This window comes from Strix aluco, chromosome Z (genome assembly GCF_031877795.1).
Source record: "Strix aluco isolate bStrAlu1 chromosome Z, bStrAlu1.hap1, whole genome shotgun sequence".
Classification (NCBI taxonomy): domain Eukaryota; kingdom Metazoa; phylum Chordata; class Aves; order Strigiformes; family Strigidae; genus Strix; species Strix aluco.
Genome location: NC_133971.1, coordinates 38,394,522 through 38,413,791, shown reverse-complemented (window position 1 = coordinate 38,413,791; position 19,270 = coordinate 38,394,522). Strand labels below are relative to the sequence as shown.

The 19,270-nt window shown below is 40.2% G+C and overlaps 1 protein-coding gene across 6 annotated transcripts in view; it reads right to left on the bottom strand.

Annotated features, from left to right (window-relative positions):
• Positions 1-19,270, bottom strand: part of SMC5 (structural maintenance of chromosomes 5) — a 75,892-nt gene that overhangs the window by 39,500 nt on the left and 17,122 nt on the right. For 5 of the 6 annotated variants that reach the window (XM_074813179.1, XM_074813177.1, XM_074813181.1 and 2 more), the window contains exons 8-15: positions 12,256-12,327; positions 11,098-11,353; positions 9,338-9,492; positions 7,529-7,642; positions 6,290-6,384; positions 5,951-6,083; positions 3,791-3,964; positions 3,485-3,654 (exon numbers count right to left, since the gene is read on the bottom strand). In XM_074813179.1, the coding sequence (XP_074669280.1) occupies positions 3,485-3,654; positions 3,791-3,964; positions 5,951-6,083; positions 6,290-6,384; positions 7,529-7,642; positions 9,338-9,492; positions 11,098-11,353; positions 12,256-12,327 (1,169 nt within the window). The remainder of the gene's footprint in view (positions 1-3,484; positions 3,655-3,790; positions 3,965-5,950; positions 6,084-6,289; positions 6,385-7,528; positions 7,643-9,337; positions 9,493-11,097; positions 11,354-12,255; positions 12,328-19,270) is intronic. The other variant, XM_074813178.1, reaches the window with a different exon arrangement.

Genomic DNA, 19,270 nt, shown 5'->3' with positions numbered 1-19,270 from the left:
TCTGGACTGAGGGAGGTTGTTTCCTGAGGGTACAGAAGATGTTACGGGATGCAGCAGAGAAGCATCCCATTGCGACTGTGCAGGACTTACTATTGGATATTCATTGGAGAAACCAAATGTGGGGAAAGGGAGGGATCTAGATGACTTGGAGAGGAACAAGTGTGGGAAAACAGAGGGATATGAGGATAAAAGGACAGTTACATGTAAATAGTTGGCTGGTCAATACACTTATCTAGCCATGCCCAATTGGCACACCCTCTTATTCAATTCCATTTTTCACTACTTTCCTGGGTGAGAGACTCTATTCAGCATTCATGTGTGTGTATGGGAATTTAAGTGCAAGCAACTACAGCCACATCATGTGTCAGAGGAGAGGGTCTGCTTGTCTGTGGTGCCAGCAACTGGAGAGACCAGAGTGAGTAGACTTACATGACAGTCAATGGAGTGGGACCTCAGGTCAAGAGGCCCCTCTGTCCATGTGGTCAGCACCTGGTACACGTGCAGGTGTGCAAGTGAGTGTTTGATCCCTAGCAAAGACCAAGCCAGACTAGCTGGCAAGTAGGTGAAGTGGTCTGGGAACCAAGGGAGTGTGTCACTAAGGGTGCAACCACAGGAAGAGACAGCTACCGGAAGGACCAGGGGAGTCCAGCCTGGCTGCCAGAGACCATGAGGTCTGCTGTCTCTAGGGGTGACACTGTCTGGCATTTAAGGCTAAGATGACAGGGGTACTGGATGTTGGGGACTAGGGAAGTCATGGCTACCTCTTCACATTTGTATGCCTGTGTTTCTCTGAGGACAAGACCACAGAATTAGCTACTGGGAAATCAGGAAGTCCCAGCCAGTTCTGCATGTGTGTGCACATGGATGAGTGAGGCATCCTGCACAGACAACAGGAGCAGGGCTGCAGCCTCAGAGGTTTGCATGTCCAGGTACCAACAACTGAGGAGACAGGTCCAGGGGCAGCTACTGTGCAGACTCAAGAGTGTCTGAACCCAGCTGCTGATGGGATCCACAGTGCCCATATGTCTGCCTAAGAGTCTCACTAGGGCAGCCCTGTCATGCTCAGAGTAGGAACATGATGAGGCCACTGGTGCTGTGTTTGCCCTGTTGCTCTGGATGTCCATCTGTGCTGTGTGGCTGGCTGTGGGTAAATACATATATATATGCTATTTAGATGTGCTCTGCGTGAATGGGTCTACTGGGAAGACAAGCTCAGCCTCACTACTGGTTGCATCTGGGCAGATTAAGCGGCATTAGCCCCACCTTCCTCTCAGGCTGCTGGGTCCAGACTCCTTCCCCTAACTTTTTCAATGTTGGCTCCCACAATATTGCTGCACTCAAGAAGACCAGATAGGCAAAAAGAAGTGGTTGGATGGTCAGGCTCAGAGGGTCATGATTAGTCTGTTGTATTCTGCCTGAAGACCAGTATCAAGTGGGGTACCACAGGATTAGTCCTGGGACCTGTCCTGTCCTGCCAGTGACACAGAGGAGCAGACAGAGGGCACTCCCGTCAAGCTTTCAGATGACACTAAACTTTGGGGAGCAATAGGCCTGTCGTTCAGAGGGGTCTGCTGAGGCTGGAGGAAGAGGGTGACAGAAGGCTTGTGAGATTCAGCATGGACAAATGCTGAGTCCTGCCACTGGCGAGAAAGTGGGTCTGGCAGTGATACATGCTCAGGGCAGAATGGCTGCAGAGAAGCTCTGGAGGGAAGGACCTGAGGTACTGGTGGACAATGAGCTGAGCATAAGTCAGCAGTGCGCCCTACCAGCAATAAGGTTCCGCAGGATCCCTGGCTGTATGAATGGAAGCACAGGCAAGAGGAGAGTGTTTCTTCCTCTCTGTTCAGCACTGCACTCAGTTTTGCCCCTGCCCCAAACATCAACAAACCAGAACAGGTCAAAGGCTACAGTACAGGCCCTGAAAAGACAGGATGAGGGTGCTCAGCTTGTTCACCCTAGACAAGAGACAGCCTTGGGACACTTAACAGCAACCCCCCACTATTCTTCCAACAAGGAAGCCACTGACAGGATGGAACCAGGCTCTTACAAGCGGTGCACAGCAGAAGGATGACAGACAGTGGACGTAAGTTGAAACAAGCAAGATCCAGACTGGATGTCAGTAGAAAATTTTTCCCCATAAGGACAGTCAAGCAGTGGAACAGGATGCCTGAACAGGTTGTGCAATGTCCATGAAGACTTCCAAGATTCAGTGAGATGCAGCCCTGAAAACCTGGTCTGTATTCAGTGTCGACCTTGCTTTGAGAACATGGCTGGACTACAGACTACATAAAGTCCCTTTCAATCTAAGTGATTCTGCCATTGTATATTACTTTCAAAATTTTATCCAGCTTTATTAAGATATAACCAATCAGAAACATGAAGATTTGAAAATACTGATACTCATTGCAAGGATTATTTAAATAATTTCTATCGCTACAGAAAGACATCCACATTATACAAGAAAATTTGTAACAGCCTTGTTTGTAATTGTGTCAGGATTCTTAGCTCTATTCAAAATTAAAGAGTGCAATTATCTTTTCAAAGGAAAGGATTTAATCAATATTTTTTTAGGTAAAGGGTCTACCTCCTGCCTTCAAACCATATTCTTTATTCTAGTAAAACACCATGACAATACATGTATCCGTAATAAGAAACCTGAGAGCAATACTTGGCTTTGAGGTTAAGCTCACAATCACACTGCTTAAAGCTGTTTCTTTCACAGCAACCTGGACCTTGTGACTATACAGCAGTTGATTCTGGTCCCACTCATATCCTCGAAGCCCTAATTTTCTTTTATTCCCCCCCCGCCCCCGCCTCTTTGCCATTGCATACACCACAAGTAGTGCAAGAGGTGTGCACACAAGCACCAGCACTAACTTTCAGAAAATGAAAAGCAGTGTGGCATAAGAACATCGAGGAGTATTTGAGGTACAAGGTTTGCCAGGACTGTGTCACAGAAGTGGAGGGAGTGAAGCCTGGGGCAATCTTGTCTACACTGCCTTCTGGGAGTGTGAGCTTAAGTGAAACACCTCTTGAACCATGACCAGGTTCTCGTGTATGACAAAGCAGTAACAGAAGAACTAATTGTACAGGCCCACAAAACCAGAAAATATGTTAAGACAAATACTGTCAACAATCAGGGTCTGACTTGATCCCTGACATGCTTAGCACCGTTTACGTACACTACAGTAATATGTGCTACCAAGACAGAAGACTATGGTAGTATTTGAGTAAATGAGTGTAATGATTTCTCACTGGAATCCTATTATTTTATTACCAGAAACCACTTGGAACATTGTTACATGGTTGCTTAAACACTGTCTTAATCTCCATTTTTAAACAAGTTCTTTGTCTTGATTATCACCTGTATCTGATGCTCAGCTACTTACTTTGTAAGTAAGTACACGCTGCAGTAAGAGGAAGCCAAAATACCTTTGTGATTAAAATTGTTCATGTTTCATAGATAATATGGCTGGTTTCCTACCTATCATACTTCATATCGATTTTTGATTGCAACTGTGTCCTCCTGTTTCCTCTCTCTAAAAGTTCTTTCTTCTGTTGCCTGAGCTCATTGTCTCTGTGTTCCAGATGTTTCTGTCTCTCAGACAATGTAGACAAATGCATATCCAATGACTTTAACTTGTTATTGATGTCCTGAAATAAAAGAACACACACCATTAGCATTCTCACTACAAACATACCATACTAACACATACAAGTAGGCTATGCTTGTTGCAAAATAAAGTGGGTAGTAGTTCACATCATACACAGCACAGAAATAAATTCCTACCTGTTGTTGGTTTTCCAACCGTCTTCTTTCATCTATATCCACTGAACTAGTGAGAAACTGTGCCTCCCTCAGGGATGTGTTAATAGAGAGGGTTAGGTTTGTATAAGCAGATACTTTAATAACATATTTTTCTTCTGCTGTGTACATTTGCTTAAGTTTGGTTTCTTGTATGACCTAAAAAACACACAAAAATATTAATCTGACAAAAACGTTACTTAAGGCAATGCTTTTCAGAACAAGGAATAAACCAGGTAAAATCTACAGTAAAGACCTTCAGCTTAAGCAAGACTCTGACTTGTTAACAAGCCTTTGCAAACAGATGATGCTAAGTTTAATGCACCCTATACTTGTAATTCAGATCAGTCAGCAAAGAACTGTTAAGATACTGTCAAACAGAGTATGTTAACATAACCAATTAAACAGGTTCTGATTATTCCTATATTACAGCTAGACACTGGAAAAACCTGTTATTATTTGTACTGCACCATGAACAAGGATTGTACTTGCTGTAGATGCATAACATGCAAATGTAGCCTGTGTACCAGAGAACCAAACATACTTAAGGAATTAATAGATGAAACCATAAAGGTGAGCTGTAATGCATGAACTTTAGTGAAGTAAATATATCTGCGTGGAAAAAAAAGAGGTATAAAAATACTAGCGTTACTATTTTTAAATGACCCATGTCAAAAAGGATATTATAGATAACCAAAGATTTACCATAACACAAGGTAGTACAGTACTTCAAAAGGATATAAAGTGTACAGTAAAGCAGGAACAGCTAAAAGCCTCCATAGGACATTATAAATTTGACTAAAGATTTTTTCAGTTTATATACACAGTACCAGCAATATTCTGTAGATTTGGTTCCTGGACACTGAAAGCATGTTTACATTGCTTTATAGCTCAGACTGTGGTTGATGACATTTCCATCTTAGTCATTTTTCCACATGCTCAGCTCTATAAATCAGTTCTCCTTTTAATCTTTCTCTGGCATGTGTGAAACGAAATGTTGCAAACCGCATTTTTCAATCAAAAATAGTAAAAAAAAAAAAAAATCTTTACACAACTGAACTGAGAAAGTGTCATGTGTAATACATTCAGAATAGTGGCTCATCTTTGCCCCTAGATCAGTGATTTCTCACTTGCTTCCTACAGAGCTCTGGAAAGGATGGAGTATCTAAGGAGTAGTAATGACTGGTTTACAAAATGTAACTCAAAGACCTATTATATAGCTAATCTGCTTCATCAGGTGATAAACACAAAGTGATGGAAGAATTGCAGTTTAAAGACAAAAATGCTCAGAAAAAACATTAAGAGCTTTTCATCTAGGACTCCTTCCGCTTTTACTTTCCTCTTCTTCATCCTTAGAGCCTCAGAAACAGAAGACAGGAAGGAGCAACAGCTACCCCAATAAAACAGGAACTGCTCTCTATTTGCAGAGCCTGTTCCCCCCACTTCTCAGAGAGCCCAAAGTAGTCCTTTGAATCTAAAAAAGAGTTCACTCTCTTGTACAAGATAGACAACAGCTGTCCAGCACAGACAGAAGAGTGAATAAGGATTTAAACTGAAAACTGTCAAGTGTGTTACCCATTAAAATCCAGCAATGATGAGCTTGCAAGAACCCATGAAAGACTAAGGTAGAGAGATTATTCCTAGAGGGAGCTCTTAGTCTATTTCTAAGAATCCAGAAGATTTATATACAATTTACCACATCAATTCTGATTGAAGCTATACAACTGTATTTGCCAGAAACTGAACATCTTAACGTATTTTAAAAAAAAAAAAAAAAAGAGCAGCTTCTAATTGCTGCTTTAAACATGACAGGTCAGCATTGTCATGTATTATTAACTGTTTGATTAAAATTTTGCCCAGAATATCTTAGGCACTTGGAAGTAAAAGTTATAATAAAACAACTTCATATAACTGACTTGAAACAGTATGCAGGTGAAAGACATATTTAACTTCTGTGAGGTACTGCATTAGATTGACTGGATTTGTTAAAATGTCTTGCAATATGTTTGTGTACAACGTTCTCACTTCTAAAGGCCAAATAAAAGGCTAAAGCAATTTTTTGTTTTCTCCACATTAACTTGCCAAAGAATTTCTGAAATAAAACTCTAGATCACGGGTGTGTTTGTGCTATACAGGACATCTCACCCTTTCAATCATGTTTCTGGTCTTCTCTGTTCCCACAGGGACATCATGCACATGGTACTGGGAGCAAAGATAACTCATCACAAGATGAGGAGCATCAAATAACTCTCGTAAATATGAGAAAAATCCATATTGGCTGAAAAGGAAAAAAAAAAAAGCATGCATGAGAAATCAAATTTGGCTGGTAAGCAAGCTCAAGTTACTGAAGGGTCAAAAAGCACTCCTGCTAACCCAGAATTGAATTGGTGAAAACTTGATTTGAATAGAAAATTCTAATGTATAGCAACAACACCAAAATACTGTATTTAAAACCATTTCCCACTGATATAATCTGATACATACTGTAATTCTTCAATAGGTCTCGAAGGTAAGCTTTTAGCACATGATTCAGCAGGCGTGCATACCGCATTCACTCTTAGTTTCTGATGATCGCGCATCTAAGTATAGATTACATTAGATTATTTGGTAAAGAAAAGCAGAAAAATTCACTACATGAAAATCAAGTATTTATTATTGATTCACAGAATTGGAATTATTTTAAACTGACAACCTCTGGAAGAACCCACAAATACCCACTCTGGCTGAGGCATGACTGAGTTCTCTAAAAGTCAGGTTCAGTTAATGTCTGTCCATGAAAATACCATGCATTAGAGAAAACAAAAGCAACCAAAGAAATCCAGAGCTAGGTGCTCAATTGAAATAACCAAGATGGATGTAATAAGGAAGGCCCTTCTTCCAGGCTGTATGGCCATTTTGCACAGATAGTGGGAGACCACTGGCTACAGAGGCTCTGAAAAGCCTGATCCTAACAGGATATAAAAGATTGAGGATACAAATGAAACATCCGTTTAGCTGATTAAAGCAGCCTTGCACAGGGTTTCACAACCATGGAGGCAAGACAAACCCGCAGAACCTCAGATATCACCACTGCTGTTCACATATATGAAAATGACTAGCTTCTCTGAAGGGCAGATAGGTCTTCAAACATTGCAGGACAGCTTCTCATTAATCACGCTACTCCATGGACAGTAGTTGGGAAGCATTATGACAGTTACTGCCGTATCTTGTGGCTTTTTTCTCCTGCACCATCTGTCTGGCTCTCAAAGCAAACAATCTCCTTATCGCTCCAGGAAACAGCAGTATTAAGAAAATATAAGCCTGATTTCTGCTTGGACCATTGTCTTCTAACAAAAGATGTCCTCTCGCCTCTTTAGTCAGGAGGCATTGGAAAAACATGGTACTAAATTTGTAGCTTCATGTTCTTGTCATTTTCTTATACACAGTATTTTCTCCTCAGTGATTATTGCCTTGTCAAGGAAGACAAAACTTATTTCTCAGAAGTATTTGCTTAATATTTCTGCATCCCTCCAGTTGGTCTAGACTTTAAAAAAAAAAAAAAAAAAAATCTTACTCCAGAAAAAAAAAACCTTAATGTGGAAGAAAACCTTTGAACACCTTGTATTACCAATTGCGCTGATCTTGCCAATCAAAACTTAATAAATACAGACTTACTTGGTAGACTCCAAAGTTTAGGGCTCCTACATCAGCATTTAATCAATTTTAACATTGGTGCCTACTTGCCTGCACAAGAAACATTTCCATATCTTCTTGACTCTCAAAAACGAAAGCCCTCATGTCATTGGACGATACGTGATTTTCAACATATTTAGCATGTCTACTGTCTTTCATATTGATCTGATAGTGAAAGGTAACGAGAAAGTCATTTAATATAATTGGACTTAACACCTCCCCCAAAACATTTTAAGCAGCCACATGATATCCAACCATACATTTAATGAAAACAAAGACAACGTCTTTAAAAGACATATTCCCTGTCATTTTGCAACCAATTACCTTGGGAGGAAATCTACAGTAACTCAGATGTCATTGTGTTTAGTTTTTAGCCGTCCATATCCTTTCCCAGCATTCCTGGAGCTATCATCATCTCCACCACACCACATCCCCCTCTTCTGCTCCACCCTAACTTTGCAATTGCAACCACCACCATCTCATGTCTAGTGGCTTTGCTCCAGTACTACTAAAGGTATATCACTGTTTAGAAGCAATTAACCAAAGGAATCAAAACCAGAAAATGCCACACTGCACAAATTATTCATATGCCGTTCCCTTTGATTTGGACACAGTGAACATCACCAAATACAGAATTGTGAAGACCTTGAAAGACAGAGATTCACAAATTGATTGAATTATCTTAGAATTCTTTAAAAAAAAAATTAAAATCCATGTTTGAGATCGATGACGCTTTTCGTATTTGAACGAAATGTTAATGTTGGAACTCTTCAGTAACTCTCACTAGTAATTAGACATTATGTCACTGTACATGACATCCAAAGGCAAAATTACACAGAACTACACAATTTAATAACCTCAAGTTAGCCAAAGGTTGGGTACACTTACCAGCAATTTTAAAGTTAGAATTTAGATGTACATGAGACTAACTTACATTGTAGCAAAGAAAACAAATTCAGACATTAATGGATATTACGGAGGTTAATAAGGCCTTAAAGTAAAAGCAAAGGCATCCTTTCAAGGCATTTGTAAAATTAACTTGATGTGGTCTTCCAGGAAGAATTGGAAGTTCTGGTAATAACAGGAAATACTTGGTATTTTATAATCAAACAAAAGTAATTTTGAACAGTTCTAGCACATGCACAAAGCATAAGAATTGGTATACAAATATTCACCATTCAACTGATTTAAATTGTAGCAATACATTATTAAAATAAGCTTGTAATTCTGAAGAAGAAGAGGAGGGGTCCACTGGAGTTCTTCATCCTCTTCACATTGCATGGAGAACATACTGCAAGAGGCTGGGATAATGGTGGAGGAATGCACTAGAAAACCAATGGTCTCTTTGAAAATTTAGCCCTGCTATTCCTAGCTAGTACAGTGTCCATCAAACCAAAACACAAAACAAAATAGGGATAGATTAAGTATTTGTGTGTGTGTAGCTAGCTGTGCAAAGACAACCACAAGAACACCTGGGGATCACAGTGACATGTAACAGTTGCTGAGCAGGTTGAGCTACAAGGGGAGATACCCAGTTGTAACTGCCACTGCTTTTTTAAGCAGCAAGTAAGAACTACTTAAGTCTAAGTAACTGAATGACCTTAGAGACAATTTGCAATAGGCTGCTCCCTGAGGAAGAAAGGGGAAGGAACCACCTCATCTTATTCAATGTTGAATATTACTACATTGCTTATGGAATTAAAATTACAAGTAGTTCACAATACTAGTACATCCCGCATGTAACTAGCAGCTCATTTCAAGATGTGTCTTGGAAGTCTTAAAGTCATTCTTGAAGTTTTGCAAGGCATAGATAAACTAAATATTAACTGGTTAGAGTGATATGCAAGTAAATTCTCTTACTTCAAGCATTATGGGTTCACAAACTTCTTTTTTAAACTTGTCTTTGTTCTTTCTTAGCCACATAAGAGCAGAGTGTGTATCTCCAAATCTTGCTTTAAGATTCTCCTCCTTCATATTCATTATATTATTAAGCTGTTCAAGACGGTCAGTTATTCCTGTAATTTAAGGCAGTTTCTTAAACAGAGTCCATAGCAAGTCCACATTACAACTAGCATTTTCCAATATTTATTGACTATGCTATTCCAGCAATAAGGTTGTTAGGAGATTATAAGAATTGAGAGTTTCCACAATCAAGATGCTGCTTATTCTAAAACTATTAAAGCTCAAAATCTAAAATAAAATTAAGACTTAATGTGGGAATACAACAGAAGATTTGTGAGGAGGATTGTAAACACGCCCAAGTGACTTGCAGCTAGGGTGTCAAAAAACATACCATAGTAATTGTTGTTCGGTTTTGTGTGTTTGACAGGTAGAACGACTGTGTTTACATAACACAGAGAGTCATAGGCACCTCACAGCACAGCCTTGAGATTCCTGCCCTGCTATGGGAAAGATCAAAGCACAGCGGAAAACTGTATCTGAGAAAATCCCTGATAAATACAGGCAAAAGCAGCAGGTTTGAGATCTTTTTTCTTCTCTTTCTGGCTAGCAAGTACCTAGCTCCATGGTGCCTGTGTCCCCGCTTACATGCCTCTGCCCAGGTGCTGCTGCGGTGATCCCCTGGGTCACGAGGCAGTAAGCATAAATTTACTCTTCGCATCTCATCCATGGGTTTGTGGTTGTTCCTTCATCCTGCGTCTGTCAACTCAGACACCAACTCAAAGGATAACAAAATGTGATAGTGCAGTAAAGACACAGGAATTTAGTTCTAAATATATATTTTCATAACTTGTTCTACCTCTGCATTTAAAATCAAAAATGACCCAAGAGGAAAGAGGTAGTGGGACTAGCAGCTCCGAGTGTTACTGCATGGTTGCAGAAAACAAAATGTGTGACTATAGATTGTGTGCAAAAGCATTTGCTATTCAGGAGAAACAGAGATCGAATACTTTCTGTGCTTCTCAAGGTAAAATATATAGTGTCTCCTTCCCTAGGTCACTTGGTCTCTCTATACCTCAGTTTCTTCTTGGATTCTATGACAAGTTAAGTATCAGACAGACAGGTACTTGCAAGTGTACTACATTCACTGAGGAATATATACAACACCTGCTACCTGCCAAACTATAATTTTTGAATTTTGTTTATTTGAAAGAACTAATTGTAAATCCTAGGCTAGTATAAAGGAATTTACTATAATCAAGGTTAGCTCAAGTTCATTTAGAAAGGACAAGAGCAGCCTCAGTAGCTAATATATTGCCAAAGAAGTAATTTTAAACACTGCATCTTCAAAGCAAACTGCTTTTGCTTCAGGTTTGGGTTTTTTTGTATTCTGCTAACAGTACACACCTTCATTTAATAACAGAAAAAAATGAAACTGGCAAAGCAGTCTCCTTACCCAGAGATAAGAGGAAACTAATTTTTTGGAACAATAGTTTTAAGATCAATTGCCACTTTTGGATCTTGTTGTTCTTTCTATTTTGAAAGCAGTTTCTGTTACTTTTAATAAAACTGGTAACAGATGACTGCTATACATGTAAGATACAACTATGAGGCTTGAGGTAAACGTCTCCAATTATTTCACTACAGCAGGACAACAAAAAAATTCTGTATGAACAGTCATAAAAAAAACAAATCAACAAACAAAAACACAAGTAACTTACTTTTCTTTTCCCTCTCTTCATTCATTTTCCCTGCTGTTAGATCACTGATACCACTATGAATATTTGCCCTTTTGTCTTGTAATTTTTTCAGCTCATCATTAATAGCATCAGTTTGTGGCTGAAGATTCTCACAGACTGCCATTGCATTGAGCTCTTTCTTCCAGTCCTTTATCATCTTGTGAGTGTTGTGGATTTTCCTCTGTCTGTCCATTTCTTCATCTTTTTTCATTCTCAAAGCTTGATTAATTTCTTCAATCTAAAAAATTTGAGTATTTCTAACATTAAAGGAGCTTAGTATACAAAACCTATGACAAACAACTAGGATATCTGTGCAACTGACATAAAATGCTGATGTAACCATGCACTGAAACTGTAAGAGTCTGTTACAGTTCCAATAGACCTATGACAGTCGAAGAACTGATAAGATTTAGTTAAGATTTAGGAACATCTAAGCAAAAATACAATCAAGCCTTTAAATCAAATTTTGAAGTTCCTTTATTTTTACAGAAGCAGAAGCTTAAAGCTTAAGATCTTCCTTAACACATTTGAAAGTTAGTCTAAGATTGCAGAAAACCTATAGCACAATGTGCAACATTGACTCTGCACTCTCACACATTTAATTTACACGTTTCTTGACAAAGTGCTTAGATGAAATCCTGTAACTGTTCTACAACGTATCTTTGCATTTTCTTTTTAAAAAATGCTGGACATACACACTTAACAGAAGCAGTAACCCTAGCCTCTCACATAGAATATTTGAGTGCATGTTTAATGCTGAGCGCATTACTGTACCATAGAGGCTGTAGCTTTTCAAGGAAAACCTGTAATACACAGTATATATACACACACTAAGTTTGTTGCATCAAGGTAACCATTTTATATAGCATGCACCTGTCCCTTAGCAATACCTGTCTGACTAATAGGCGTTTTAAAGATTCACTGTGTACTGGAGGGAGTGAAGTATGCAATCACTTGCCGCCTCTTCAGAGAGACTTCCCTCCCCACTAACAGGAGAGCAGACAAAAAAACCCGTATCTGTGTTTTACTGCAGAATTTAAGAAGTAACATTCCACCTGAATGCAGCATATGCTATAGATAGTACTGAATTAATACATTAGCAAAGAAACACCAAAAAGTCATAAATAACAAGTGTCTTACTTGTTTATCTTTCATCTCCAAAGCATCTTGCTTCTGTTTACATTTTTGAGAAATGTCTTTGATTTCATCAGCCTGTACAGTAAGATATTTAAATTAGGTAGCCATAAACTCAGTTATATTTGTAAAAAGAAGTCGTATTTTCAAGAACATTCTGTATATGCATAACTAAGCATTTATTCTGCATTTTATTACTGACAAAGTTGTACTCGACAGTTTCTTATTATTCTTACTTGTATCTGTAACATGTATATTTTCAGCAATTTGTGAAGAACTGAATAACGGCATATAAACTACAACCATCCAGCTACAGATCTGCAAATTCAGGCATGACAGATAGAGAAAGTCTCTTAACCTAATCTGAAATTAAAATAACTCCACCCTCGATTTCAATAAAAATGTTACATTCAGATCCCTGCACTTCTGCAACGCTCTTGACTCTTTTTGCAAACCAACTTTACCAAGGAAAGCTTATACTTAGAGCCAGAAAGGCATAAGTTTCTAGGCACAGGACAGCCAAAACAGAATTTGTCAAAGCCATCCCACCTCTGAAGTGCATTGTGCTCAAGCTATATCCTACACAGCTGAGTCTGACAACTTGTTGGCTCATGTGTAGGCACACCCATGTCTCTGCTATTTCTCTATCCTTCTCAGCTTCTATAGAATTGTAGAATAACGTAAATTGCAAGGGACTTCTGGGCATTGCCCAGTCCAATCCCTTGTTCAAAGAAGGTCTTACTAGGTCAGGTTGCCCAGGCACTTGTACAGCTGAGTCCTGAACACAATGGAAGCATACTATGTTTTCTCTACAAACTTAATTCCTCCTTCTCTGAACCCTCAAGGCTGAAGAGAGTGCAAGCAGAATACTGGAACTCTGCAAAAGGATGGAAGGCCTGTAAGTAAATTCCGGTGCAAACACGGAAACAAACACAGCACTCTTGCTGGAAGAAACGTCTTTTTACAAACCGAGTCACACTGAAAGCGCTAAGATGCATCAAGAATGGAGAAAATAAAACTATGCAGAATATTTCCCTCTCACAAAGTCTTAAAGCTGACTGGTACACAGTACTGATTCTGTGATGCACTCTCCAAAGACCTCTGGCAAGCACTCTGAGGAGGAAGTTCTCTCCCAGGAAACTAATGCAAAATATCCACAAAACAATTCTGAAAGCTCTCAAAATCAGGACACTAGTAAGGAACTGGAATTACATTTTGCAATTATCATTATACTTTCAGTTATCATACATTTATATATTCCTATCTTACAGAACAGATTAACAACTGTAATTGTCTTTATGGCTTTCATAAATTTCCACACATACACAACCACAACATACCACATTATACTGTCAAATATTGCTTAAAAAAATTGCATTGCATAGTCCACTCTGTTCAAATGCCTTTGAAGAGACTAAAGTGGAAAATATTCTAGGCTTCTCTCACACAATTTTATCAACCTCTTCCTACAAAAGGGGCTGATTTCTTTTTCTCAGAATCTACACTTCCTACACACCCAAAGCACAAAATTTTACTAGGAATTCTTAGTATAGCCAAATCCTTAAAAGTGTTTTAACAGAGAGAGACAAGAGAAAATAGTCATGCAGTGTCTCGATCCATTAATTTCTTCCCAGATTTAGCTCCTCCTTCATTTTCAGTCCTTCCAGGCAGAATCTGTAGCACCATGCCTGGCTTTTTGCCAACAAAGTGCAAACAAAATACAACGAGGAGGTGATTCATCTCTGCTCTCAAGATGATCCTCAAACCAAGAGCAAGATCTCAAGTAGCAGTCAGGATTACAGTTATTTGATAACAGATATAAGTATGGACCAAAGGGCCTGAAGACAACTGTGTTTGCTACAGGTCAGTGTCCCCGAAATGGAGAGAAATTAAAATGCCAAACTGCCTTCCCTTAATGCCAAATTGAAATTTGGCTTGGAAAAAACCCACACTTTTGGGCCAAAAATAGAGTTATACTTCCTTTTTAATAAAATCGTTCATTAATCAACTCCTGATGGCTTACAGCATAATTACCTGTGAAATGCTCACCCGTATGCTTGCCTCTACAAAGATAAAATTCTAAGTTACAATAAATTCAAGCAGTATCTACAAAAAAGTGAAGAACTAATGAAGAAGGAGCAGTTTAAGCAATTTTAAGGAAAGGTACTTAAAAGCCTTGAGGTTTTGCCTTAAGACAAAACCATCTCCTGACAGTGCAAGCAGCACTGATTCTCCTTTAAAATAATTTCATTTTCACAGCCCAACTAAGAAGGTATGTGGGAGAGAAACAAATTTCAGTACCCAAAAAAGATCTACTTTCACAAAAGTTCAAAAAGTAGCAATACACCTCTAACATCTTGTTAACTTGCCTGATGTCATACAAATTGTTCATGCCATAACCAGGTATATAATATATTCCCTTAAGCCTTTTTCCACCATTTTGGACTCTATGGGGGCTTCTTCAAGATGTATAGACTCGGATATATCATTTAACATCAGAACAAAACTCAGGTTTGGAAATGTCTTATTATAATATGACATACAACATAGTATCACCTATACATTACAATAAAAATAATGGCAAATAATCACTGGAAAGCAATATTAGAATATCTCAGTAAGTCTTCTGTAAAATATTTATTTCAAAGGTAGCATCTTTCCTTCTTCCCATCTTTTTGGCTTCTGGAATACTGTAGAACAAAATGCACCCAATTCACTCTCTGGGCTCAAATTAAACATCACTTTGGCATATAATTAGCCTTGTGAACGTTTAGAGTGTAAAAGCTTTACTCCACAAGTTTAGCTTGAGCAGAGAAATATGTTGATTTAAGAGTATAAGTCAATCAGCTAGTACCTTCCTCTAATTCTTCTTTCACAGTTCTGTAGCAAATAGCCTATGCTGAGCATGCTCCCTGCAAGTTAAAACTAAAATGCTCACTGGTTTGTCCTAGGTTCTCATAAAGAGTATAACTCATACCAACAGAGGGTAACTTTTATATGAATATAGTCCAATACTTCTAAGAATTGTGGTAGCAATGGTTCAGTAGAATTCTTTCTTGTTTGAAAAAATATTTTAGTATAACATTAAAATGAAAGATGAGTGAAACCTAAGAGGATAATACCAAGCAGTGAAAACAAAGCTTGTCACTTCACAAGCATGAAGGCCCTTACTGCAACATGAAGATTAATTTCAAGATTCCAGCTGTTAACTTTCCTCTAAAGAAGTACACTTACTCTTAAACAACAAAAACCCACAAAACAAACAAAACTCCAAGGACGTACAAAAAAGTCCACTTCAATAAAACTGCAACATTTTTAAACATTTAGATATTTTGAATCACAGTATAATAAACTCTTGCAGTACTGTGGAGCACACAATACAAAGGATACATTTAGCGAAGAGCTTTCTCATTACTACTACTAATAATACTGTACTTGGGTAAGTAGTATTGCCTGGTACAGTCTACATCACAACAAAACCAGACATGGTGTGAACAACAATCTATGGGTTTTGTTTATCTGGTCTTTCTGGTTTGTTTTAGGTTTTGGTATTTTGGGTTTTTTGGTAGTTTTTTCGTGGGAGAGTGTGCTTGCTTGGTTTCTTTAGAAAGAAAACACACAGTGTATTAGCTCACAGTGCCTTAAATGCCACTGAAGTTTCAGACCCTGATTCTACAAGATGCTTCATGACAGCAGGCCTCTACATGTGTCACACGTCTCCACACCAAGTCCTTTCATCTGCTCAGTTGCCTTCAAACAGAACCTCACTGCAGAAAATATTCTCATGTTATCATTTAACTTTGGTTATCCACTAAAAATTTGTGCAGCCTATGCATACAATACTATTCTGAAGCCTGAACAGTACGTGATAGTTAAAATCCTGCAGAGAATTATTTTTCTGTTTTTCATACAGAAACAGTAATTTTCCATATGCCCAGAGAGAGCAGCTGTTCAAAAAACAGTAAGCTGTAAGACTTAGGTAGGTTTACAATTAAATTCTCTTATGTATAAAAGTAATCACAACTGATGGACAATAACAAAAAATTATACCCTAGTTATGGAATTATGTTAAATAATAGAGGAACGCTTTTAGGCCAGAAAAGTTGTAATTTAGCTTAAATTAACCACCCAAACTGGCTACATTTTAAGAAGATAAACAGAGCATCCACAAATCCAAACTACAGAACAGATGAAAACAGGCAACTAATTCAACAGAAGTATCTAATTTAGGGAAACTGTAACATTATATCCCTGAAGATTTTGAAGGTTCTATGAAGAGAATTACAAATTTGCATGCTCTTATAATACCAAGAGAGGCAACTTTCAGAATTGGCACTGAAGTTTTACTGAGAAACATATTCCTTGAGTTTTACTGCTTAATGGAACAGAGACATGGAGAAGCCAGAGCACCAAGGTGTCCTGGTTCAGCTAGGATAGGGTTAAGTTTCCCCAGTAGTGGGGGGGAAGCTCTAGCTGGGTTATTCAATACCATGCTGACGTCACCTCCTGGCACCCATAGCGCGGAGCACGGGACAGTCAGTGAACACTGTGTTATGCCATCTCTCTGCTCTCACTGCTGTATCGGTACATATCTTGCTCTGTTCATTGTTATTACTGTTATTGTTGTTGTTTGTTTTGTTGCTGTGGCACTGCTGTATTAAATCTCTCCTTATCTCAGCCCCGGGGTTTGTATTTCACTCCCTTTGTGGGAGAGGGGCAGCAGCCACATGATCTCAGACCCCGTCAGGGACTAAACCACCACAACTTTTGGTGCCCAACGTGGGGCTTGAGAGGGCTGAGATAAGGACAATAGGAGAAGGTGTGTTAGAGCAATCTGTTAGGTGCAATTTTTCTGTTTGTATTGTTTGATAAGAAACGTTTGCAATGCTGGCCAATTTGCTTGCGTGGTGGGGCTGGATTAATCCTTATATCCACTGTGTGCTCCTAGTGCTGGTGTTTGTTATCAGTGGAAAATGTGTCAAGGGTCTTGTTTTGCTGTACTGGATACTGACTGCTTATACTGTGCTTGTATCACTGCTTGTGGGGGTGAACCAGTATCTGTTTGCTGCCCAGGCTTTTGTTAGGGGTCTCACCCTCTCTATGGGTGAGCCAGGAGAAGAGATCCTCTCGGTTTTTGAGAGTTTCAGCTATCCCTGGAGCATCCAGGCCAGTGTGCTTGCGGCACTGTGCTTTCTAAATGTCTGCCAGATCTTGTTTTGGGCCATGCAGTACTTCTCCAATAATGGCACCACCTGGAAACCTGCCCTGAGGGCAGATAGTCGTAAATGGCAAGGTGTGTGGGAAAAGATGGGCAAGTGCCTGAGGCAGTGGTCACCCCCAATGCTTTGGGATTTCACTCCTGAACAAGTGCAGAGTCCTGATAAACTGGTGGAGTATCTGGAAAAGGTGTGCTGCCAATCTGACAAACCCCGGGAAACACAACTCATTGCGATGTGCTGGGGGCTTGCCCATGCCTACCGTGTCATTTTTAACACTGTTCACTGCCCTCAAGGGGGAGAAAGGGCTGCAGGATCTCAAAGTGAACCTACTGGTACAGCAGCTGGGCCAGGGGGACAGGCAGTGCCAGTACCAGTCGCCTCCACCAGCACAGCAGCTGAGCCAGAGGGACAAGCAGTACCAGTATCAGTCGCCCTGATACGGAAAACCAAATATACCAAAAAATCCCCTCGCAGTGTACAGGGTGGTGATGAACCAGGCCCATCACAAGAACAGGAGGGAGAGCCGGAGGCAACCATCTGATCTCTATCCCTCAGTGAGTTGCGAGATATACAGAAGGATTTCAGCCGCCTTCCAGGCGAGCAAATTTGTACCTGACTGCTCCGATGCTGGGATAGTGGAGCTGCTGGTTTTGAATTGGAGGGGAGAGAGGCCAAGCAGCTGGGACCTTTAGCCAAGCAGGCTGGTATTGACAAGGCAATAGGGAAACAGACTCTAACCCTCAGCCTTTGGAGGCGACTCCTGCTCTGTGTGAGGGAGAGGTACCCCTACAAGGATGATGCTCTATGGCGGTTGGGCAAGTGGACCGACATGGAGAAAGGCATTCAAAACCTCAAGGAATTGGCTGTGTTTGACATGGTCTATGGTGATCTGAATGATGAGCAATCACCAATGGATCCAGATCAGGCCCCTTGCACACAGTCAATGTGGCGGAAGTTCCTGCAAAGTGGACCAGAGGCACATTCCAAAGCATTAGCAGTAGCGTCCTGGTGGCGAGACACCCAGACTCAAACAGTGGACAAAGTGATTGGCCAGCTCCAGCAATATGAGGGAAATCTCCCTTCCTCCCAACATGCCTGGGTTTCAGCTGTAGAGGAACTGTCTCAGAGGCTCCAGAAAGTGGAAGAGGACATGTCCTACATTCCACCTGCACGGGCCGATATCTCAGCCATCAGAAGCAGGGGTTTCCCCACCCAAGAGAAGGGCAGTGGAAGACACACACCACGGGGCACCCTGTGGTTCTTCCTCCGTGACCATGGGGAAAACATGAGGAGGTGGCATGGACAGCCCACTTCTGCCCTAGCTGCACGAGTACAGCAGCTGGAAGGGAAGACCACCATGAAAGGGGAGTCTTCCAAGAGAGACGCAGCTCCAGTGTCCAGTCGGAAATCCCCCAGACAGAATAGAATGGCCAGCAGTATGCTTGACCCTCTTGAGGGGACCAGTAAGTCATTCTTGCAGGAATCACTCTTAGGACAAGTGAGTGATGGTGAGCAGGATTAGAGGGGCCCTGCCTCCAGCCAGGTGGAGGAAAGGGATAATCGGATTTACTGGAAGGTGTGGATCCGATGGCATGGCACATCAGAACCACAAGAGTATAAGGCCTTGGTAGACACTGGCACACAGTGCACCCTAATGCCATCAAGCCACAGTGGGGTTGAACCCATCTGCATCTCCGGAGTGACAGGGGGATCCCAACAGCTGACCCTATTAGAGGCTGAAGTAAGCTTAACTGGGAAGGACTGGCATAAGCACCCCATTGTGACTGGCCCAGATGCCCCGT